This window comes from Nothobranchius furzeri, chromosome 4 (assembly GCF_043380555.1).
Source record: "Nothobranchius furzeri strain GRZ-AD chromosome 4, NfurGRZ-RIMD1, whole genome shotgun sequence".
Lineage (NCBI taxonomy): Eukaryota > Metazoa > Chordata > Actinopteri > Cyprinodontiformes > Nothobranchiidae > Nothobranchius > Nothobranchius furzeri.
In genome coordinates, this window is record NC_091744.1 from 46,405,331 (window position 1) to 46,430,712 (window position 25,382).

The following is a 25,382-nucleotide window of genomic DNA, read 5'->3' on the forward strand; positions in this document are numbered from 1 at the left end:
AGCTATCAATAGAAGATAATCAATAAAACGATTTATATAAAGTGGATCCAGAAGTTGTAGCCCGTCTCTGCCTACAATATTTTGATATTTTTCACCCTGTTGGTGGTTTTACTGAGCAGGTGCCACTTTTGTCATACGTTTCTTTTTAAAACATGTTTAGACTGTTCAGAATACAAGTCCAGGCTCTGTCACGTTTGATTGTTGTAATTAAACTTTGTAGGTGGGGAAGGTCAGAAAAGGATCCGATCATTTTGTTTTTCCCTCATTTACAGTGATGGAGATAATGGTGTGCTGCAACTGGCTCTGGTGTTAATCAAGTTTAATTTAATCTATTTTCAACAATTTTCACAAGAAAACAGAACAGTTAAAAGCAGGGCTTGTGTTGACCGGACAGTTCCCATATTTGGCCGTTTATTTTGACGGACATAAACAGCCATTTACAGTATTGATGCATAAAATGTAAATAGTAGGAACTTGAAGTAATCAATTGTAAATAACTTCACTTTATTTTATTATTATAGTTTGAAGAATGCCGTAACTGTGAAAATCAGTGCAGATTATACATGTGCAACACTGTTAAACCATTTTCAGTGAGATAATTGTAATTTTTCCATGGGTTTAATGAAAAGGAAAAAGCTGACTAATCACAGAAATAATGATTAGTTGATTAGAAACAAGTGCTCATCTAGAACATTTGAAATTTGTGTTACAGCAGTTCATGTTTTCAACTTAAATATCAAAATATTATAGAAAGTTAGCAAATCGGTAGCAAGTATGCAGGTGCTTCAGTATTGTAGTGGGCATAATCATCAACAGACACGTTTGTTTTATAAGAGGTTGAAAGTAATTTGTTTTAACCAGCATTTCAGGATCATGAGGACATTCTCAGAGTCATGTCTTGGTGAAGCAGCAATGAAAAACGTGTTTCTTGAAATATTTATGTAAATAAAAACATTCAAGAGCATATTTTAACCAAGAAAGCTCATTAGCAAATTCTAGTTTAGGCTTCTATAGGAGAACAACAAGCAGACATGTTTCAGACTTCTTAGGTGTGTTCTTGCTGTGTCTTTCTAAATCCATGCTTTCGTTCTTTTTTAAACACAGAAACAGTTTTGTTTACCTGTTTGTAGCTACAGTTTCGCCGACGGCTGCCGGCTTCTTCAGGCTGACGCTGATGGTGGCGCGTCACTTCCTTCTCCGTTTATCTGCGAGCAGCAGATTGTTTAATTACAACAATCAAACGTGACAGAGCCTGGACTTGTATTCTGAACAGTCTAAACATGTTTTAAAAAGAAACGTATGACAAAAGTGGCACCTGCTCAGTAAAACCACCAACAGGGTGAAAAATATCAAAATATTGTAGGCAGAGACGGGCTACAACTTCTGGATCCACTTTATTAAATCGTTTTATTGATTATCTTCTATTGATAGCTTTGACGTACACGAGTGACCAGTACCGGCTGCTGTCACCTGTTGTGAGCAGCTCTCTGCTGTCTGAGGGTAGGCCCCGCCCACAACGCCGCGGCTGCTGTGGCTCCCAGCGTTTTCTTTACTGTGGGAAATGGGTAATAATGGCTCTTTGATGGGAACAGGTTGCCGACCCCTGGTCTAGTCAGTATGGACATGAGCACAAGTCAACATTTTTATAGTCTAGACATTTAGACAAACTAACCGCGGCCTACTGGAGCCTCAGCAGGTCTACCATTAGTCTAAACATTTTTATGTCATTCCAATCAGCGCTCGATGTAGAGGAATGATGGGCAGGCTTAGCACCAGAGCTGTAATGGAGAAAAACTGCAAAGATGGCATCAGCTCAGGAGCGATCTTGTTTGAAGCGACTTTTGCTTCAAATTTGGTTGATTTAGACTGGGTGTGACTGTCCTGTTGACAGGTTTCCATAGTGATGACTATTTCACAATGTTCGTTTCTCAGATTGGTCCTACCACTGTTCGACTGCATGTAGAGACAGTTTGAAATACATCCGTAGATTCTGCCCCATGGCTGAGCCCTTTCTGTGGAATGTGGCTAGACTGGATATTTACCAGAAGTGTGGACTCGAGTCACGTCTTGGACTCAAGTCATTATTTTAATGACTTCTGACTTGACTTGATAAAAATCTATAAACGCTTATGACTTGACTTGCACTTGAACTCCAATGGCTTGCGACTTGAATTGACTTGCATCTGTTGACTTGATAACTTGAGCGTATTTTATATTTTAGCACAAAAGTGGCACGACATGGACAGAAATCATGACTCATGCTTGGTTCTGGGTTTGATCTTGTTAAAAGCATCAGCACTTTGTTTAGAATCAGTTCCAGTTGCACTTTCTGCTTGTTTGAACAAACAAACAACGCTTTAAGAAGCTTCATTTCTGGAATTTATTTATTATCATTGTCATTAAATGAAAGTTAGACAGATGACGATTATGACTTGAAAATTCAAAGTTAAAGACTTGGACTTGACCTGGACTTCCACATCATTGACTTTGGACTCTACTTGGACGTCTTTGACTTAGACTTGACTTGAGACATGACTGGAAAGACTTGTGGCTTACTCATGACTTGCAAAGCTGACTTGGTCACACCTCTGATATTTACATAATGGGATGGATTGCCCAGATATCTAAACGTCTGTTATGGGACACTTCGCTTTAGAAGCATTAATAATCTGCTGCTCTAACAATAAAATTAAAATGCTGAGGACAACGGTAAACTGTTGTTTCCAGAATGAAGCTGGAATTCCACGAATAAAGTCATTAAAAGGTCATCAACAAAAACAGCACGGACCCACGTCTTCAATAAACACACCGTTGTAACTTTGCATTTCACAATAAATTTTATTGATATGTTTTGTTTTAGCGGCCCATCTGTTCTCTTCTGCTTATCGGAGGTTGGGTCGTGGGAGCAGCAGCCTGAGGAGAAAGGCCCAGACTTCCCTCACTCAGCCATTTGGGCAACACTTCTGGGGGAATCCCAAGAGACATAAACCCTCCATCATATCCTGGGTCTTCCTTTAGGTCTCCTCCCAGTTAGACGTGCGTGGAAAACCTCACCAGGAGGCATCCTAATCAGATGCCCGAGCCACCACAACTCTCGATGTGGAGGAGCAGCAGGTCTACTCATGTGTTTCCTATATAAGGAACCCAGCAAATTGCATCGAGTCACTGACTAGTGTCAGAGTCTTTACCGCAATCCTCATACTAAGCAAGCATTTAGCGACAGTGGAGAGGAAAACTCCCTTTTAACAGGAAGAAACCTCCAGAGAATCCTGGCTCAGTATAAGCAGCCATCCTCCACGACTCACTGGGGATCGAGAAGACAGAGCACACACACACACACACACACTCACAAAGACTAGTAATGTGTCTATGGTTATATTGTGATGTCTTAGTAAATATTCTATTTGGTGAAAGATAAACTTGTATTAATCCTAGTGGATCTATAATTAAACGGGTAAACTAGTAGTAGCACATCCAACGTCAAGGAAAGCAAAAAGCTACTATCAGGAGAGGAAGAATGTTTTAGTGGTTAGCAGCAGTGTGCTAGTCGATGGCCCCCTCCATGAGGCCACCACAGCTCAGCAGAACATCGTTTTAGCTTCTTCTGGGGAGAAAAACACTTAGAGAGAAAATAAAGTTAACAGCTGAAATAGCAGAAAATAATACAGTTAAAGAGCAGATTGTAGAAGAAAGCAGTAGAGTGTGAAAAGTGGTCAGTATGTCCTCCAGCAGTCTAAGCCTATAGCAGCATAACTACAGAGATAACTCCGGATAATATATCCTATTTAGATGGAGGCATGTTGGAGGCAGGACAAGGGAGAGCCGTCTTTACCGACTGTACACTCCACCTCCCTCTACTCCCCCACTTGTCCAGATTTAGGCTAACATCAGATTTTAACCATAGGCCCTATCAAATAAAAATGTTTTAAGCCTATTCTTAAAAGTAGACAAAGTGTCTGCCTCACGGACTAAAGCTGGGAGTTGGTTCCACAGGAGAGGAGCCTGATAACTAAAAGATCTGCCTCCCATCCTAATTTTAGATATTCTGGGAACCACCAGTAGACCTGCAGTCTGAGAGCGAAGTGCTCGGTTAGGAACGTATGGAACAATCAGATCACTGATGTATGATGGATGCCGGGTCTGGGTCAGCCTGACGAATTTTGCAGCCGCAAACAAAACATAGCAGGAAAACAGGTAAACAAAACTGCTCTGTGTTTTAAAAAAGAACTACAGCATGGAATTAGAGATACGACACAGCAAGAACACACCTAAGATGTATGATGGAGCTTGATTATTAAGAGCTTTATGTGTAAGAAGGAGGATCTTAAAATCTATTCTGAATTTACCAGTCGGTCACTACCCAAAGCTCGTGACCATAGGTGAGGGTAGGAACGTAGACCGACCGCTAAGTCGAGAGCTTTGTCTTATGGCTCAGCTCTCTTCACCATGACAGACCCACAATGCCCGCATCACTGCAGACGCAGCACCTATCCACTTATCAACAGGTGGATAGTTTTAGTCGTTTAAATATTCAGTTCAGGTTTCAGCCTGAGTTTTACCAGAGAACAATAAATTGTTCTTAGCTTCAGATGTTCTGAAGAGTTTGTGGCTCACTGGGTTGTGGAATCGATCACCCAGAACCAACGGCTGCAATAAAAGAACAGCAATTCCATAAAGCACATCAGCTTTTTTTCTTCTGAATTCACTTTCAATGTTTTCTCAACCTATGACTTTTATTTCTAAACATCTCAACTTCAATCCCAACATGCCGTCACACTCCACGCAGAACGCCAAATACTGCTGTTTCTGTCATTTATGCATTTTAGGAACTCTTGGAAAACCTTTTTAAAGAATCCCAAAAAGAAATAGACATTTTATGTTAATTAAATAAAAAAATGTGATTTTATTCTGCTTTACATTTATTTTTGAAATTCACATCTAAGTTTAATAACTTACAGAGTTATAATACATGTTTGAACAGATCCAGTGAGTGGTGTGTGCATGCTGTCCATCCCTGCTGACCTTTTCTACATCTGGAGCACTTCGATGCTGTAAAACAACATGGTGCTGACCATGTGGTGATCTACGACACACGCAGCTGCTGGTCTTCCTGTGTCTGATAACATCGATCCTTCTAAGCAGAACCAGGATCAGGTTTCTCTCATCCCTTCAGTCACAGTGCGTGGCTTTCTTCGTCCTTTTCTTGTGCCTCCGTCTGACCGAGCCGCAGGACATTTGTGTCCCCGCCGGTCGGATGATGTCCTCTGGTGTCCCCTGCTCCAACACTGAGGTGGTTTTTAGAATGAGCTCCAACTCCTGAAGGACTTGAGCTTGTTGCTCCTCCTGGAATTCTGGATCCCTGTGACCACCTTCTTCCTTTATCTCGTTGGCATCCTGTTTCTGCTCCACTTCCACGTGTCTCTGTGGAATCACATCTGCTGCAGAAGCAGGCTCCTGCATGATGTCTGCACCCAGACCACCTGATCCTGTCACCTGATCAGGAAGGTTTTCCACCTCCGTTCTCTCTAACTGAGCTTCTGCCGCACCGTGCTGACAACAGCAGGGGCCGTGTTCCCAGTATGGTGAAGGTTCTTCAGGATAATCTGCTTAAAAGAAATAAAATGTGTGTTCTTTTCTCAGCCAAAGCCCATCTGTCTGAAAGATGGTGCAGCATTTACCTTCCCAGTCTTCTTCTGGAGTCTTCTTCTCATGAACGATCCCCTCCACCAGCTGGCCCTCCTGCATCACACGAGTTATCTCCGTCAGCTGCTGCAGGAGACTCTCCTCTTGGTCTGGCATCACCCCTTTCACCCTGCAGAGCAAACATCTCATCTGTGCTTTCTGCCTCAGCACAATAAAAAAGCACATCTTCACCTTTACCACGTTGCACACAAAACAAATCTGAAATGTTTCCGGTTTTACCATCGTCTGACTTTAGCTGCTGTTCAGGCTCTTAACACTGACCCTTTTGTTGCCTGGAACATTCTACGACACGTTCGTAAGCAGGATGGACCCAAAAAACACCTAAACCTTCCTCTGCCTTTTCTCCTCCAAGCCACGTGACGTAGCGTAGGTGACAGGTAAGTGCACACCCACCTGTCAGGACTGTGGTGGGCCGTGGAGACGATTTTCTCCATCACGAGCTCCGTCTCCCTCAGCTTCTCCTGCAGCTGGGCCAGCTCAAAGTCCGCTGGGAGAAACAGAAGAATAGGAAGGGAAATGGTCACCACTCATTGTTGGATCTTTGGTTTTATACCTTTATGATCCAGATGTTTGTGTAAAGGATGACTTCATCATCTCATAATGACTGCACAGCTTTTAAAACTGGCACATGTGTCTAAACGTTCAAAAATAAATGCGCAGAACAGCAGAAATGAGATGCAAACTAAACAGAAAGCAGAGGTGGAGCTTACTGATCTTCCTCTTCATGTTCTCAGAGCGAACGGGAGGAAACCTTCCTTCTGACGGCTTGCTGCTGCCTTTAGATGTGATCTACCAGGAAAAAAATATGATTATGAGTTTTAAAACCCTATTTCTTCTTTTACAATTAAGAGAAACACTTCTGACTTTGAACAGAGAGCTACAACTCTGTGAAAAGTATTCGTCCCCTCATAGAGTTCTTCTTTTGTCATTTAAATGTTTCAGAACAGCAACAGATCTGAATATCTGACGAAGAGACCTGAGTAACAGAACAGTTTTTAAATGATGTTTTCTATTGCTGACCACCCTGGTCCTGAGTGGAAAAGTCACCTCTGAACCATATGAGGCCCGCAGGGCTTCAAATCACCTGGGTTCCTTTAAAACGGGCCATGGTGTGTTTGCTTTTTGAGATCTTTTAGCCCACCTCATGTTGGCACACAGCTTCTATGAAGAGGTTTAATATTTCTACACGTCTTTGGTAGGACTGAACTCCGTTTTACTAATGTCCAGGGGCCTCATTTATCAAGCTTGCTTACACACAAAACAGGCTTGGAAAACTGCGTAAGCAACTTTCCACGCAAACTTTGGGATTTATGAAAGAAAACTTAGCAGAAAAATGTGCGTAACTTTAGGCTGACTAAGGACCTGGCTTACACACATGTTGGACATGGAGAGCACCTGCAGTGCTGCTGCTGAGAAGATACAGTTATGAAATCCTGCAGCATTATCACTTGTAGGCCCCTTGTTATATTTTTACCTTAAACAGAATGTAGAGGATGTAGAGTAAGATGCCGAAACCGTACACCGGGATGATCTGTCCTGCCAGGTTGGATTTGCCTCCAGTTCCTGCCCCTGTGCCAGCTCCTTTGGCCCTGGTGACTGGGCCACCGGACCCTGCGGTCCTCTGGCCTCGGCTCTCTGGGGCCACCTGACGGTGCATCATGGGAGGAAACTGACCCGAACCTGCTGAGAAATGATAAAGAGCATCACAGAGGAGAAGGCGCCTGATTCAACACAACCCTGAATATTCCATAATTTGGTTCCTGCTTCATAGTTAAAAGATTAGGAAGATGGAGGCCTTTACTGACTCGGTTAGTTTAGGGATAAACTTGTTCCGGCTGCATCTGTGAGAATTCTTGACAATGGTGACTTTATTTAAACTGGTGAGCTATGTAGCATGTTAGCTAGCAGCATAGGGGGTCTGTGAGAATCACTTTTTGTCTCTTTTCTCTATCAGTACTGTTACAAAGTAATAGAAAAAGGCTATTATTTGGTTTTCCACAAAATGGTAATTGAGTAAAACTGTATAGATTGTTTTGGATGCTTTTGAAGCGTTATTTAGTCTGGTAATGTTACAGCATTTACTCTGAGATTTTCTATTACTGTGAAGCGCCTTTTTGAAGGCACCATACAAGAAAAAAAAACTCTTCTTCTACTAAATACCTTGAAATGAAATGTTGTGAAGCTGATTGAATTGTGGGAGGTTTTACAAGATGTAATTTGTTTATGTAGCTTTTAGATTACAAACCAAAAATCACAGTGATTTTTAAATAATTCGTCAGTGAGCAAAAATTAAACAAAATCTCTTAATAATTGTAATAAATAAAGTTAATGTGATGACAATGAACACAATGAAACATGAAATCTTGTATTGATGGTGGATAACTGCAGCTAACATCCTGCAGGAGTCTGTGCTGCATGCTCCAGCCCCAGCAGTGATAGTTCTGTTTAATGAGACAGCTGGTGAAAATGATGTGTAAATAAGTACGAATGCATGTAGACCTGCATAATTAAGCAAAACTGAAACGCTCCGTTTCCAACCTTTTAAATGTGTGCCACCGTAGAAAAATACTTTCCTCTTTAATACTCGTTTAAAGCGTACACGGTGCGTCTATTTTCTTTGTTTCTTGCACATATTCAGACAGCGCGCGTTGGCTCAGATGAGTAAGGCACGTATTTAGATTTTTGGCGCAACCACCGGGGAGGAGAGTGAACCTACAGGCACGATCTGGCGCTTACATAAACAGGTAAACCTTAGTAGCAGCTGTAATAACAGCCTCCTCCCGGCTGACCCAGCAGCTAACGGGGAGCAGTAGGGCCGCTAACACGCGGAGGGGCAACCGGAATGGCGACGCACCTTCAGGGGCAGCATCCTTCCTCCCCCTCGATAGCAGCATCTTGGGAAGCAGCAGCGCGACACACAGCAGCAGGCACGTCGCCAGAGTCACCTTCTGAAACATGGACATGGCCATGCTGGTGGGTGATAATGGTCTTACAGCCGCGGAAGGACGGTGAGAGAAGGTTGCGTTTAGGGGACAGCCCGGAGCACTTCCTCGAGAACCGGGGGGTCGGAAGTACACCGGAGCGGTGATTAATGCAAATCGCCGCCAGGTGGCGCCAAATCCACGCGTTTTGATTCAGCTTTTCAAACTGGAGCGAGAAAACTGTTTCTACTCTGGTAGAGAAGGTTTCCAACATCTGTGACACCAAGCGCAGCATACCCAAGGAGATTCCTCCTGTTTCCACAGCTGACAGGAATGACGAAATGAGATGAAACAATGGCGCGAATCGAGCTTAAACAGAAAAACCATGTGGAGAATCCCCATTTCTGTTTCTACCTTCTACCATAGAAACATTTACATCTACCAGCGAGGAGGTCCTGCTCCACACATGTGATGTATTGAGATTTGTATATGCGGGCACTCGTAGCTGGGGGGTGGAGCATAAGAGGACTGTGTTCAAGATGGCTGTAACATGTGAGGCTAGGAGCAAGAGATAAAGTTGATTCACTTAAACAACTGGTGGTCCTGATTCATTAATACGACATGGTGTCAGAAGAATAAACGGAAAGAAAATGGCACAGTTTCAGCCTCTACAGAACCTCAGTTTGCAAGGCAACCTTGCGGAGAATTGGAGAACCTGGCTGCAACGCTTCGAGCTGTTCTGCACCGCCAGCGGCACAGCGGAGAAGGGGGAAAAGGTGCAATGCGCAACATTCCTACACGTGGCCGGGGAAAAAGCCATAAAAGTATGTAATACTTTTCATTTCTCTGTAGAGGAAAAAGATAAAATCGCTGTGCTAAAGAAGAAGTTTCAGGACTACTGTGAGCCAAGGAAAAATTTTACCATACATCAGGCCAGGGCCAGATTAACACTTTGTTGTACCCTGGGCAACAATATTCAAGGGCCCCATCATCACGACCCGAGGATCACCATAATGTGGTCACATACAGAATATTTTACTGTAATATGCAGTAAATATACTCAATATTTGAATGCCTGACATCACGTAACCCGCCCAGAGTAACCTTTGACCCACCTTGTGTGGACTGACCAATGAGGAGAGGGTTTTAACTTGAGGCCCTCTCTTCATTGGTCAGTCTGCATGAGACTGACTCTCAACTGACGTTCAGTCATAGGCAGCGAAGCGTCTCTGTGCAGCGCAAAAGCCCGGGTGGACAGTTTGTTTAATATAGGGTGACCATATTTCCATTTCCAAACAAGAGAACAGGGGATCTGTGCCTATGACGTCACACTATGGCAACGCCACACAAACCACGTTGGGACCCAATTTTTGTAAGAACTAAATTAATATCAGATTCTGCCAATAAAAGGGCTCTAAAACAATTCGTATGTAAATATTTAGCATGTTTACTGCAAAATCTCATTTTTCTGCTTTAGTGCTGCAACAAGGTTTTATTAATAATAAATTATTAAATCTTTTGTTTTACTACAGCATCGGTATGCTTCCTGTGCACAGATTATTAAGGATGCTTGTTTCAGCTGTGAGATTAGACGATAGGATCAATGATAAAATAAGTTGTCCCACACTCCATGGAAACTTTCAGAGAATCCACTAATAGTGGCTTTCAAATGGTTTTGTTACTTTTAGCAAGTTTAGAAAAGCAGCAGATGAGACAGCATGTCTGATAATTTAGTTTTTCATCTGATAATATTAGAACATGTCAGTAATGTCTGAGGGGCTTTTATAAACACTGTATAACTAACACTCCTGGAGAGGGTATGGATTACACAGAGGCTTCTGGGGAGCCCAGTTATAGGGGGGTGGGGGTGGTCATTTTGCCTTGGCCCCCAAAATGCCTTGAAACGGCCCTGGGTGTGTGACTGAGTTTTGAAGGTGATCTGAATTGTATCAGATGTATAAATATGACATGTGTAGAACTTATTGTTTTATACAGGTAAAAATGTGTAGTGGAGATAAATCTACCTACATTTTACTTTTCAACACTTTGTTTTGTTTTCTTGTTTTTATTGAACTATTTCCTGTCCTGTTTGTCTCTCATCTTCCTGCATCTCCTCTAAACTCTCCAGAAAATCTGCTGCCTAGATTCTTACTTTTCCATCTCATCAGCTACTTTTCAGCAGATCAAAGGGATCTTCTGACCGCAAAGCGGAGTGCGCCTTTCGTTGCTGTGTCAGTGAGGTGAAATCACCGCAGCACCGCGCAGCACAGGTGATGAGCTGCGCAGTAGCAGAGTGCTTCAGGCACAAATAAGACAGAAAATAGAGAACATGTGCGGACATGAACAATCGTGTGCTAATTATAGGTTTTTGGTTGCGCCACTTTGAGAATGGACCGTGCGCTGGACGCAGCAGCCTGGAGCGCTGCGCAACAATGCGCTGTGCCGCTCTCTGTGCTCTCTGCTCTAAAGAGTCCATAAATGATGTAATATAGGTAGAAAACTTTTTTCCGGCTCCCCTGGATGTGTAGGATATCCAGCTCCTCCATAATTCGATCCCTGCTCCTGGATGAAAATCCGGACATTTTCATCAATACAAGAACTCCCAGTCCGGACGCCCCGGACAGAGAGTGAAAAGTGGACATGTCCGGGGAAAACCGGACGTACGGTCACCCTAGTTTAATATAAAGCGGGAGATTACAGATAGGCCTACAGTATTTTGCTTGTGCCCTTGCTGCCCTGGGCCCCTTAGAGTTCTTGGGGTTGACGGCTCACTTGACCGCGGTGGCCCTGGGCAATTGCCCAGTTGCCCATATGGTTAATCCGGCCTTGCGTCAGGCACATGTTTTTCACGAGAGCACAGAAACAAGCTGAAAGCATCGATGCATATGTAATGGAACTAAAAAATAAAGCTAAAGACTGTGAGTTTGGTGATCTACACGACTCTTTGATACGGGACTGAATAGTCTGCGGCATAATCAATGATCGAGTGAGAGGAAGGCTGCTGAGAGAAGCTGATTTGACATTGGATAAAGCTATAGATGTATGCCGGGCAAGTGAGATCACAACCAGTCAAGTGAAAGCTCTTACTCCAGATCTGTTTGATGGACTTGGGTGTTTGCCAAATCAGCACCACATACAGATAGATCACACAGTTAAACCTGTAGTGCACGCTCCCAGAAAGATTCCAGTTGCAATAAGGGACAGAGTAGTGCAGGAACTACATCGGATGGAGAGTATGGGAGTTATAACAAGGCAGATGGAGCCAACAGAGTGGGTCAACAGTATGGTTACCGTGGTTACACCAAACAAGATATGCATCTGTATGGATCCTAAAGACTTGAATCAAGCAATCAAACGTGAACACTACCCATTACTCACAGTAGAAGAAGTGGTTTCAAGAATGCCAAATGATAAATATTTCTCGGTGCTAGATGCTAATCAAGGCTTCTGGCAGATCAAGCTGGATGAGGAGAGCTCCAAGCTTTCTACATTTAATACCCCCATTGGCCGATACCGGTTTCTGAGACTACCCTTTGGAATCTCATCAGCTCCAGAGGTCTTTCAAAGAGCCATAGCAGAGCTGATCGAGGATTTGGATGGAGTGGTAAACATCATAGATGATCTGCTGGTGTGGGGAGACTCCAAGGAACAGCACGATCAAATACTGAAGCGGCTTCTGGACCGAGTAAGAGAGTCCAAGCTGAAACTGAACAAAAAAAAATGCATCATCAGAACAACGGAAATCAAGTACATCGGACACACACTGACAGACAAAGGGTTAAAGCTAGATGAGGAAAAAGTGAGAGCGGTTACTCAGCTACCTCCACCACAGGACAGGACCGAATCGATGATGTTTTTAGGTATGATCCAGTACCTTGCAAAGTTCATTACGAACCTGTCAGATAAAAGTTCCCCCTTGAGGTAGCTGCTGGAAGCAGATGTGGAGTGGCACTGGGAGGAACAGCAAAGAAAGAGTTTTGAGCATCTCAAGGAACTGGTCAGTAAGGCTCCAACACTCAAGTATTATGACGTCAACCAGCAAGTCACACTGTCAGTTGATGCTAGCTTGGAGAGAATAGGTGCGGTTCTGTTGCAGGAGGGGCAATCTGTGGCCTATGGATCGAGAGCTCTCACAGACTGCCAGCAAAGACACGCTCAGATTGAAAAGGAGCTGCTTGCTATTGTGTACGGCTGTGAGAAATTTCATCAGTATGTTTATGGGAAAAACATCAATGTGGAGAGCGACCACAAGCCATTGGAGAGCATCTTGAAGAAGTCACTACATCAAGCTCCGATGAGGCTACAGCGGATGCTGCTGAGACTACAGAGATACAACGTAGAGGTGAGGTATAAACCAAGAAAGGAACTCTACATTGCCAACACCCTAAGGTGAGCTTTCCTCAAAGAACAGACTGAGGATCCACTGGACAAAGAGTTGGAGGTGAATCTGCTGACACTGCAGCTACCAATGTCAGATGAAAAGCTACTACAGTTTCAGAAAGCTACGCCAGAAGACAATGAAATGCAGTTGCTGAAAGACAGGATATTGAAGGGATGGCCAGGAGAAAGAAATGCAGTTCATAAAGACATTTTAGCATACTGGGCATTCAGAGATGATATTACATTCACATCAGGACTAGTGTTCAAAGGAGCTAAAATCATTGTTCCAAGGCAGCTCAGGCAAGAGATGCTGGAGAAAATCCACGAGTCACACCTAGGAAGGGGTCAAGTGCAAAGAAAGAGCGAGAGACATTTTATACTGGCTGAATATGTCAAAACACATCGAGAAAATAGTAGCACAGTGTGCAGTGTGTAATGAGAACAGAAACAGTAACCCCAAAGAGCCACTACTGTCTCATTCAATACCAAACAGACCATGGGAAAAAGTGGGAACAGATCTATTTAACTACAAGGGATCAGAATTTTTGCTGTGTGTGGATTACTTGTCAACGTTCCCAGAGATACTAAAGCTGACTGAGACTACCAGTAGAGGGGTAATAGTGGCCATGAAATCGATTTTCGCCAGGCATGGTATACCAGACGTGGTATGCCAGTGCTGAGTTTCAGGAGTTTGCAAAAAGGTGGGAATTCAAGCACATTACATCAAGTCCCACACATGCTCAGTCGAATGGACAGGCTGAAAGGATGGTTCAGACAATTAAAAATCTCTTAAAGAAATCAGAGGACGGTAAAGGAGCCCCTTATATTTCACTGTTGGAGTACAGAAACACACCCATGGAAGGTGTTGGTCTTTCACCAGCTCAAATGCTCATGGGCTGGAGGCTCAAGAGTAAGTTGCCAACATCAACCTGGCTGCTTACGCCTGGAGGTGTGGACACGATTCAGCAGAGACTGAAAAAAAGACAGGAGAAACAGAAGATCTACTTTGACAGGAGGACTAGGACACTGTCAGACCTGTACGACGGGGAGAACATTAGGATGCAGAGAGGAGAGACCTGGTAGCCAGCGGTAGTTGTACGCAAACATCAGCAGCCACGCTCCTTTGTTGTTCGCACACCAGATGGAAGAGAGTACAGGAGGAACCGCAAACATTTGCTGAAAACAGAAGAGACTATGGTTCCCATCACAAATAATCAGGACTTTAATAGTGACATGGACACTCAGACCATAAATGGTCAAGCTGAGAATCTGGCAAGGGAACAAACGAGTGTGGCAGAACCAGATAATGCTCAGATCACGGAGAATGTGAGAGGGAGATTAACTGGTACCTCTTATCGAACCAGAGTTGGCAGAGAGGTTAAATTGCCAGAGAGATTCAGAGAGTAATGTTTATGTTCACATGTACTGTTAGAAAATAAAGATGTCTTGAGTTGCAGACAGGGATAAGATGTTGGAGAGGAAAAGAAATTTGAAGTTAAAATTAAACTGTATAAGTGGATTATATATATAACAGTTGAAAAGTTAGGTTCCGACAAATGAAGAAAAAACAAAACAAAACTGAGCTTGTTTAAAAGGGAGATGTGATGTATTGAGATTTGTATATGCGGGCACCCGTAGCTGGGGGGTGGAGCATAAGAGGACGGTGTTCAAGATGGCTGTAACGTGAGGCTAGGAGCAAGAGATAAAGTTGATTCACTTAAACAACTGGTGGTCCTGATTCATTAATACAACACAGATCAGCCATCAGGGCTGCTGCTTAATTTTAGAAACAAATAAAGAAAACGGTCTGTGATATAGGCGGCAGCATTTCACAAGAACAAAAAAAAATGTAAAATATAAAAAAAAATTTAAAAATGCAGTTAAAATGGGGGAAAATATGCGATAACATAACAATGAAGAGGTTTCTCTCTGACTGGCCAGAGCTTGGACATAGAACATCTGGAGGTGTCCTGGAGTTGCTATGGAGTCAGAAATAGATCCTTTTTAGTCTTATAAAATGTGATGTTGGGTCTGTGTGGGTTTAGCTGGATCCTCCTTATGCAATCAGCTTGAGCAAGTTTGGAGGGCAATCTAACACCATAAACTCTTGGGAAAAGTCCAAATGTGCTCTGGTCCATGCTCTAGCTCTTATAGAGTAGCAGCTGTCCGCAGCTATACCAGGATTTAACTGGTCCTTCTAAAAGAAAACTCCATGTGAACGTTTAGATTCAGGTTTTAACTGATATCAGGACAAAACACTTGATAGAAGTGTATCCAATCCAATCCAATCCAATTTTATTTATAAAGCGCATTCACAAGGCATTACAACCAAACAAGGTGCTGTACACTAAAAATGTTGGTTAATTAAACCGGCGTTATACAATCATGTCGAACACAGATAAAAAGATGAAAAGGAAATACAACAAAATTCCCAAAAATAACAGCTAAAAATCTATAAGACACAGGGTGAATAAAAATTAGAAAAAACATTGTAAAAAGAACCTCAATAGTACGGAAGTCGATAATTGTGGAGTCCATTTTTAAACAGTGCAGATGTAAGTGAGGTCCATAATTATGTGGTATAAGCTAGGTTGAAGTAGTGAGTTTTCAGGCGTGATTTAAAAATGCTAGCTGTTGGTGCTTGCCTCACTAGCAGTGGTAATGTGTTCCACAGCTTCGGTGCACAGACAGAGAAAGCCCTTTCTCCACGGCTTTTTAAACGAGCATTCGGAACAGCTAGGAGTGTAGCAAACTTTTAATCTTTGCTTCATAAATCACATATTTTAATACAATGTGTAGCATGTCATTTTATCCTGTAATCGCCAAACCAAGTAGAATAACAACACACAGTGCCAAAATTATTGATAATGGGTGTGTCCGAATCCACGGGTAGGATGCTTACGGGTACGGGTCCTCGCCGGTCTGGCAAGGCCGGGTCCTTGCCAGACCGCTAGACCGGAACCCAGCGGCTCTGAATTCGGACAGTCTAGCCTTCACCTCTACGGTGGCCCGTAGGTCCCGTCACAGCCGTGGCGGCAGCTACACGCAAAGGAAAAATGCTAAAGCTAGCGAAAATGGAGCAGGAATATTAAGGAGCTACAGCAGCTTCACGTCCATCAGCAGCGTTTGTTCACAACCGTTTTCAGGTAAAGTAACTTTGTTTATTCTAGAAGCTTTCAGGACTTACATGTTAACTTTAGATGGTGTATGTTTTAAGCTACAGAATGAACTTGTTAAACGTACACAACACATTACTACAGAGTATTATCATGTAGGTAATTCATATAAACCAAATGCATTATAAATGTTGAATGCAGTAGGATGTTTTCTAATGTAAATTGGACCTTAGAACTTATTTTGCATCACATGAGGGTAAAATGCTTTTAAAAAACAGGCTTTTTAATAAAATAGCATTGAAGCGTTTTCAATGTGCATTTGTTTATTCAACTTAAGCCTAATAATGATTAGATCTGTCTTAAAAATGTAAATTCTCTGTAGTTTTCCCTGCTGCTTTTCTTTAAACTGAACAGAACCAGTGTACTGCAGGTTATGTTTTGTTTTACATTTTTCAATAAAAAAACTCTTTTTTAATCTATTACAGGTCAGCATGCACTGTGCTGCACATCTGCCTCTGTGCTGGTGAAGTTGTGGGTCTGGAGGATGAGCCTGAGGAAGATGTGTGTGGAGGAGGTCAGTGCTGCTCTGTCCTGCAGGAGGTACCAGCAGACCACCACTACTGTTAACAGGCAAGTCATTTATGTAGGAACCTCTATTAAAAACAGCACTGTGGTCTTATTTGCTGAAGAGTCACAATTGTTATACCAGTGGAACCATAAACCATCTCCTCATTTCATATTTCTGAATACATCTTAGAGATGTAACAGCCGTCGTCTGAGCCAGCCCAGCGGTCCCTGTAGATGGACGATGGAGTGGACAGTGAGAGGAAGCGTCCCAAAGCTCTCTCTGTAGACCGTCCTGTATGATGTTCCTCTGGCCAGAAACGTCCAGACACAGGTCTGCTCCAGCCCTCCATCCACGTCTGGATCCTCCTGCAGCAGATCCAGCTGCACTGTTGAAGACTTCCTGCTCACTCGGTTTAAATAAATGATCCAGGAAGAGTCACTCAGGTTAATCCTGCTTTAAACGTACATAACTGGTCCATACCGGTTTTGATCTGTAAATAAGTGTAACGTATTATAAATAATCTTGTCTCCTTACCATCTTTACATTTTCTGTTCATGTAACATGTTCAAAAACATCTGTAATAATAAAACTGGTGATAAAAGAGTTGTCAGTTAGTATTTGTTTTAATAAATGTGTTCAAATATCAAACAGCTAAATAAAATTAACATGATGACAGTAGAAGGCCTCTCTCCCAGGAGGACCACCAGGTAAAGCCTCTCCTGACCCTGGACACCTGCAGTCCTACAGAGAAAATCAGAGACCACAGGTGACAAAAAGGCAATTAACACATTTTCACATTTATCCATGTAAGGCCTGACTCGAGCTGAGCTGGACCGGAGCGAGAGTTCGGATTGTTGCGTGTATTTTGACCCAAGCGTGGAGTGACTGACGCCGGGCAGATTGACACGCGTTTGCTCTAGGATTCAAACCGTGCAAAGCTAGTGAGCATGGCAGCTCCAAAAGGAAACAAGCTGACTTACTGTGAGTCAGCAGGGTGAGTGGCTTGAGCTGGTCTGGTCAGAACAGGCTTGAGTAATCCGATAGGATCTGGTAAGAACTCGGAGCATAGTCTGGTTAGAAACGATGACTGAGTGGTTTAGTGTTGAGCTGCACTTCCTTATGTAGACGTGGTGGGTGACGTGAACCGGAAGGCCGGCGCTGGGAATGCTGGGTAGTGGAGTTCGACTGGGCTGAGTGAGTGTGGGTTCCTCCTGGGGAGGATGTCGAGGGCTGAGAAGGAGGCAGCGTGACAGGACCCCCCACCTGAGGGACGGCCCCAGAAGTCCCAGGGCGACGGGCCCAGAAATCAGAGATCAGCGAGAGGTCCATGATCGCGCGCATCTGCTCCCAGGAACGTTCCTCAGGGCCGTAATCCGCCCAATCCACCAGGTACTTCCAGCCTCTGCCACGGCGACGGGCATCCAGCAGGCGCCGTACGGCGAAAACCCCATCCTCGCCAACCCCTCGAGGCGGAGGCTCGGGATCCGGAGGAGGAGCGAGGGGAGAAGTCCGTACAGGCCTCAACTGGGACACATGGAAGACGGGATGGACTTTGAGAGGCCTGGGCAGGCAGATGCGGTACGCCACCGGGTTAATGACCTTCTCCACCGGGTAGGGTCCCACAAACCGTGCAGCGAGCTTCCGGGAGCCAGCGGGCAGGCGCATGTTCCGGGTAGACACCCATACCCTGTCGCCAGGTTGGAAAGTCGGCCCCGTCCGGTGGCGGCGTCTGTGCTGGCGAGCGTACTCCGTGTTTGCTCGCTGGATGGTTGCCCGAGCACGGATCCAGGCGAGGCGGCAACGCCGGACCAGGGTCTGGGCAGCGGGGACCTCAGTCTCAGGTTCCTGGTCGTGGAATCAGAGGGGGTTGGTATCCATAGCATAGCTCTAACGGGGAGAGACCAGTGGCTGAGGAAATTTGGAGATTGTGGGACATCTCCGCCCACAGGAGTTATTTGGGCCAAGTGGTTGGCTGAGACGAGGCAAAGCAGCGGAGGTACCGACCAAGTTGCTGATTGGTACGCTCGGTCTGCCCATTGGTTTGGGGGTGGTAACCAGAGGAGAGACTACTACTGGCACCAACCAGCCGACAGAAGGCTTTCCAGAATCTGGACATGAATTGGGGTCCCCGATCCGAAACAATGTCCTGGGGGAAACCATGGAGGCGCACCACCTGCTCCAGGAGGATCTCGGCCATCTGCTTGGCTGTGGGCAGACCAGGAAGCACCACCAGGTGGACCGCCTTCGAGAACCTGTCCACGATGGTTAGGATGGTCTCGAGCTGGTTGACAGGAGGTAACCCTGTTACAAAGTCTAGGCCGATGTGGGACCATGGTCGGTGTGGTATTGGGAGAGGTTGTAGAGCTCCAGTCGGGGGTTGGTTTGGGGTCTTGGAGCGGGCGCAAGTGGGACAGGCGGCCACATATTCTTTTACGTCCTTGGCCATGGAGGGCCACCATAGCGCACGTTGCAGGAACTGGAGGGCTTGTGTCTCCCTTTGGTGTCCAGCCAGACGGGATGCATGCCCCCAGGCCAGGGCTTCAGAGCGGCAGGAGGAAGGCACATAAAGCCGGTCGGGAGGCGCATCGGCAGGTGCGGGATCGGTGGGCAAGGCAACCCGGATGGCGTCCTCTACCGGCCAGTGGAGAGCTGCGATGATCTTCTGGGCTGGGAGAATAGGCGGCGGTTCCCTGGCGGGTGCAGATTGGGTGTAACAGCGGGAGAGAGCGTCAGCCTTCAGATTCTTTGAACCAGGACGATAGGCCAGGTGGAAGTGGTATGGTTCAAAGAAAAGCGCCCAGCGGGCCTGACGGGGGTTAAGTTGCCGGGCATTCTGAATGTGGATGAGGTTCTGGTGGTCCGTCCAGATGGTAAAGGGGTCCATTGTACCCAGCAACCACTGCCGCCATTCCTCCAAGGCCCATTGAATCCCCAGGAGTTCCCTGTCACCTACCCCGTAATTACTCTGGGTTGGTGTGAATTTACGTGAGAAGTAAGCACAGGGATGCAGTTTGGAGTCGGGACCGTGTTGGGACAGGACCGCCCCAGCCCCCACCTCAGAAGCGTCCACCTCCACGACAAAAGGCCTTGATGGGTCTGGATGTACGAGGATGGGAGCAGTAGTGAAACGGCAGACCAGGGTGTGGAAAGCCTGTGTGGCCTCAGGAGTTAGACGGAACGGGCGGGTCTGGTTTGCTGTCTTGGTTAGGGCAGTGAGAGGAGCCGCGAGGGAGCTGAAACCGCGTATGAAGTGGCGGTAGAAGTTCGAAAAGCCCAGGAAGCTCTGCAGCTGCTTCAGAGAAGTGGGTATCGGCCATTGAGCCACCGCCTGGAATTTCTGGGGGTCCATTGAGAAACCCTGGGATGAGACGACAAACCCCAGGAAGGAAATAGTCTCCTGATGGAAGGCACACTTCTCCAATTTGCAGTAGAGCCGGTTCTCCAATAGCCAGGAGAGGACTGCTCGGACGTGCGTGGCATGTTCCTCTTGGGTTTGGGAATAAATCAATATGTCGTCTAGGTACACGAAAACCCATCTGCCCAACATGTCCCTCAGGACGTCCGTGATCAGGCATTGAAAAACTGCGGGGCTGTTGCACAAGCCAAAAGGCATCACTTGATATTCCCAGTGGCCGGTCGGGGTGATAAAGGCGGTCTTCCACTCGTCGCCTTGCTTTATCATGACTAGATTGTACGCACTGCGCAGGTCCAACTTAGTGAAGATGGTGGACTGGGACACTACATCCAGGGCGGTAGTCATTAAAGGCAAGGGGTGACGATCGTGGACCGTGATCTTGTTTAAACCCCGGAAGTCGATGCATGGGCGAAGACCCCCTTCCTTCTTTTTCACGAAGAAGAAACCCGCGGCCCCTGGCGAGGTGGAAGGGCAGATGAACCCATGTTGAAGGGCGTCGGTGATATAGGCATCCATGGCCTGAGTCTCTGCTGGGGACAGGGAGTACAAGCGGCCCCGAGGTGGAACAGAACCGGGCAGAAATTTTATCTCCAGGTCGTAAGGGCGGTGAGGAGGCAAGACAGTGGTAGGGTTCTTTGAGAAAACCTGAGCCGGGTCATGATAACAGGAGGGGAACTGTGACTTGTCTACATCCTCAGGAATTGGGTGGCCGGGCTCTGAATCGGGTTGAGGAGGTCGATGAGACTGGCAGGCAGCACCCCAAGTAAGCACTCGGCCAGACGACTAGGAGATCTGGGGATTATGGCGCAGGAACCAGGAGTGACCCAGAATCAGGGGGGACAAAGGAGCTGTCACGATCAGGAACCGGAGTGTCTCGGAGTGGGAGTTTATGTCCATGCGGAGACCAACGGTCTCCTGACGGATTAGATAGGGTCTGATAGGGGTTTCACCCACGGAGGTAACGGGAATGGTCTGGCAGAGGGATGACAGGGGAACCCGAAGTCGAGAGGCGAGATCTTTGGCCATGAAGCAGTCTGCTGCTCCGGAATCCAGGAGCGCCTTCAGCTCGACGGGTTCCTGGGAAAGATGAAGGGTGACTGTGAGCAGGGTGCGGGTTGAGGGGGCGCAGGTTACTCCAAATAGGACCCCTCTGCTACTGCCTACTTGGGGTCTGCGTTTCCCGGCCGGAGGGGACAGGTGACACGTCGATGGCCAGGAGCACCACAGTAGGCGCACAACCCCTCCCTGTAGCGTCTCTCTCTCTCTCCTCTGGGTTCAGGTGTCCCAGCTGCATGGGTTCATCAGGGGACACAGTGGCTGGGCGAGGACGAGCTGGCGCTGAGACCATTGTCACTGGCGGTTCAGCGGCTCGACGGGTAAAGAGACGCAGGTCCATTTGAAGAGCGAGGTCGGCCGCCTCGTCTAGGGTTTCCGGGGTCTCCCTCCCAATCATTCCGTCTGGAATACACGGGCATCATCCCCCCATCTCAGTTTGGCAGCCATGGTTCGGAAACGGGACGTGTACTGGGCCACAGTCTGATTACCCTGTCTGAGCTGAAGGAGTTGGGCCTCCGCTGATAACTCGCCGCTGGGGGAAACAAAAGCTCTCCTTAGTTCGGCCACAAAAACATAATCATTGCAGGCCTCCGACTTCTTATTATACAGGGCTGAGGCCCACTCCTGAGCTCGGCCGGTGAGGAGAGAGGTGAGCAGTGCCACGCGAGAGCGGGCTGTGGCATAGCGGTGGGGCTGACACTCGAAGGTCACGCGAGTGTGGCTAGCATGCCCTCAGGGGAGCCGTGCGTTCTGTCCCACTTCTCCGGGAGGCGGAGGATCAGTTACTCCCATTCTCTGGAGGTCCGCTGCTGTTGCTGCGCAGCAGAAAGTTGGAGAACCACTGTGGCGATGGACTCCACTTTATCAGCTAGGCGTCCCAGAGTAGCTCCCATCTGGACCACCTGCGATCGCAGGGTCTCGAACTCTGCTGGGTCAATATTGGACTCAGTCATCCTGTAAGGCCTGACTCGAGCTGAGCTGGACCGGAGCGAGAGTTCGGATTGTTGCGTGTATTTTGACCCAAGCGCAGAGTGACTGACGCCGGGCAGATTGACACGCGTTTGCTCTAGGAGTCAAACCGTACAAAGCTAGTGAGCACGGCCGCTCCAAAAGGAAACAAGCTTACTTACTGTGAGTCGGCAGGGTGAGTGGCTTGGGCTGGTCTGGTAAGAACAGGCTTGAGTAATCCGATAGGATCTGGTAAGAACTCGGAGCATAGTCTGGTTAGAAACGAACACTGAGTGGTTTGGTGTTGAGCTGCACTTCCTTATGTAGACGTGGTGGGTGACGTGAGCTGGAAGGCCGGCGCTGGGAATGCTGGGTAGAGGAGTTCGACTGGGCTGAGTGAGTGTGGATTCCTCCGGGGGAGGATGTCGAGGGTTGAGAAGGAGGCAGCGTGACAATCCACATGAGAAGATAAAAATTATATTCTTCACACAAACACTTTTTACTTCATTAAAACGTGTCAGCTGTGTAAATCCCTGAATGTAAAACTACTTTTCACAGAAGAACTTCTGTGGTTGTTTGTGTAAATGTCACACAGTGGAATGTGTGTTTTTCTGTTGCTTTAAATTCTTTTATTAATTGTTGGAATTTCTTAACAGTTTTGTGTTATTGCATGATTTTGTCGTGTGTTGTTGGTTTTATGTGCCTGTTTAGTTTAGATTGTTTTGCCACTGTTGACATGACAGTCACCTGAAGAGGTGGGTGTGACTGGGAGAGCACACCGGGTGCGCATAGTTAGCAGGCTGATAAAGGGAAGAAGCTGCAGAACTGCAGGAAGAGAGAGGAAAAAGAGACCAAAGAAACAAGAAGGCAGAGGGACTGGACTAATATAGGTGGACGCAGCACAGAACGCGTTGGATCGCAGGAGGACCGGTTCATCCCTGGCGTGCAGCGACAAGTGGGAGCAATGCCTTTGAATGACAGCAGGGCAGAGGTTGGACCTCTGCCTGCATCTGTGAGTAAACGGCTTCCTCTGTTGTATGCTGGGTGACGCGCCGTATGGGCCGATCCTACGAGAAAGAGATTGCACTGCGTCGCAGACAAAAGTTCTGCCCCAGTGTTCTGTCCTTGTCAGGGAGGAGCGGCGAGAGCCCCCGGGAGATCACGCCTGAGACGAGTGCCTGCTGAGAGTGAGACCAGAGACTGCTGGAGTCGGACGCTGAAGCCGGGACGCCGCCTTTCCCATCCTGGAAATTCCCTCCGCGTGACGTTGTGGATCTGGGAGGAGCCCAACTATCTTTTCGGGTCTTTTTGAAGGACATGTTTTAAACTGCTTTTATGGACTCAAACTTTTTAGTTGCACTGATGTACAAGGAGATTAAGACACTACTCGCCGATATGTTGGATAAGGGGGTCATTCGGGAGAGTAGTAGTCCCTGGGCAGCCCCAATCGTGTTGGTGAGGAAGAAGGATGGTAGCTGGCGGTTCTGCGTTGATTATAGAAAACTTAATGCAGTAACTCACAAAGATGCCTTCCCACTCCCACGAATTGAGGAGACCCTGACATGTTTGACCAGAGCAGAGTGGTTTTCGACATTGGATCTTGCCAGCGGATACTGGCAAGTAGAAATGGACCCTCGGGATCGTGAGAAAACTGCTTTTACCACCCTTCTGGGTTTGTTTGAGTTCGATCGCATGCCTTTCGGGCTTTGTAACGCCCCTGCCACGTTCCAACGGTTGATGCAGCGGTGTTTAAACAGCCACCTGTCAGAATCGGTGTTGGTTTATTTAGATTATATAGTCATCAACTCACCTGATTTTTCTACTCACCTGCAACAGTTGGAGAGTGTTCTGCAGAAACTGTGGCAACATGGGCTGAGACTGAGGTTGGACAAATGTAAGCTGCTTCAGCGGCAGGTAAAGTACCTCGGGCATCTTGTTGATCAACATGGGGTGGGACCAGATCCCGAGAAAATCCAGGCTGTCAAGGACTGGCCTGTTCCATCTACCACCCGTCAGGTCAGAGCCTTTTTAGGCCTAGCAGGTTATTACAGGCGATTTGTTCCCGGATTTGCCAAGTTGGCTCAACCTCTGCATGCCCTTCTAATAGGGCGTCCTTGCCATAAAAGATCAGACACGCAGATTCAGTGGTCCGCCAAATGTCAGGAATCATTCGAAATTTAGAAGGCTGCCCTCGTGAGACCCCTCATTTTGGCCTATGCTGATTTCTCCAAGCCGTTTGTACTTTACACTGATGCTAGTAACCAAGTTTTGGGTGCTGTGTTAGCCCAGGTACGAGACGGCAAGGAACATGTGGTTGAATATGCCAGTAGGAGTCTACACCCCACAGAGCGGAATGACACCAACTACAACTCGTTCAAATTGGAACTTTTAGCCCTAAAATGGGCAATTACAGAGAAGTTCAAGGACTATTCGACAGGGGCAAAGTTTGTGGCATATACAGATAACAATCCAGTTGCCCACATCCATATTGCCAGACTGGGGGCAGCAGAACAACGTTGGGTGGCACAACCGGCTTCCTTTGATTTTGAAATCAAGTACAGGGCGGGAAAAGAAAATACGAATGCTGATGCCCTTTCCAGGTTTCCAGCAGATTGCCAAGCAGCCCGTGCAACCACCTGTAACACCCTCTTAAGTGAGCGACAGGAGCCTTTGCCACAGATGGATGACTGGAAGGACGCTCAAGAACAAGATGGGGAACTACAAATACTGAAGCAGTACGTGGTTCAGGGGACACTCCCTGATGCGGGGGTGAGGAGAACGCTGCCCAATTCTGTGCAGAAGTGGTTGCACCAGTGGAGAAGGCTTCGGCTTCATGGGGAAGTGCTCTGTAGGGAGGTAATGGACACCAACACCAATGAAACATTGTTTCAAGTCCTCTGCCCTGTAGGAAGGCGGGAAGAGGTGTGGAGGAAATACCATGAAGTGGCTGCACATGCAGGTGTGGAGAAAACGCTGGCCAGGATACGTTGTTTCTTTTTCTGGCCCGGAATGGAGATTGAGGGGCGTGGGTTCCATCTAGGTTGTGCTGCCTGTAGCCTGCGAAATAGAGATCAGCCTAGAGCCCCACTAAAGCCTATTGTGGTCTCATGTCCACTGGAGGTTGTGGCCCTGGACTACCTCACATCAGGGAGGCCCACAGACCGATATCAGAACATTTTGGTTATGACTGATCTTTTCACACACTATGCATGGGCAGTTCCCACTAAAGGTCAGACTGCACAGACGACCGTACATGCCCTATGGACTCATGTGAT

At 46.6% G+C, this 25,382-nt stretch overlaps 1 protein-coding gene across 4 annotated transcripts; it reads right to left on the minus strand.

Annotated features, from left to right (window-relative positions):
• Window positions 1-4,883: 4,883 nt before the first annotated feature.
• ric3b (RIC3 acetylcholine receptor chaperone b) lies at window positions 4,884-8,842 on the minus strand. Of its 4 annotated transcripts, none has more exons than XM_054737488.2 (6): window positions 8,558-8,842; window positions 7,178-7,383; window positions 6,414-6,492; window positions 6,097-6,190; window positions 5,679-5,812; window positions 4,884-5,603 (listed from the first exon to the last, which is right to left on the minus strand). In XM_054737488.2, the coding sequence occupies exons 1-6, from the start codon at window positions 8,670-8,672 to the stop codon at window positions 5,170-5,172; spliced, it is 1,062 nt and encodes a 353-aa protein (XP_054593463.1). In that variant the 5' UTR covers window positions 8,673-8,842; the 3' UTR covers window positions 4,884-5,169. The 4 variants fall into 4 exon arrangements, with proteins under 4 accessions (XP_054593463.1, XP_070406305.1, XP_015832263.1 ...); XM_070550204.1 differs by having other exon boundaries at window positions 4,884-5,606; XM_015976777.3 differs by having other exon boundaries at window positions 7,178-7,386.
• Window positions 8,843-25,382: the final 16,540 nt, after the last annotated feature.

Bases quoted from the DNA above. Each gene is read 5' to 3' on its own strand.
- ric3b (XM_070550203.1), bottom strand. From the start codon at position 8,672: ATGGCCATGTCCATGTTTCAGAAGGTGACTCTGGCGACGTGCCTGCTG. The intron at 6,493-7,177 runs GTAAAAATATAA...TTTTCCTGGTAG, and splicing joins TCCTCTACATTCTGTTTAAG to ATCACATCTAAAGGCAGCAG. The intron at 6,191-6,413 runs GTAAGCTCCACC...TGTTTCTCCCAG, and splicing joins GAACATGAAGAGGAAGATCA to CGGACTTTGAGCTGGCCCAG.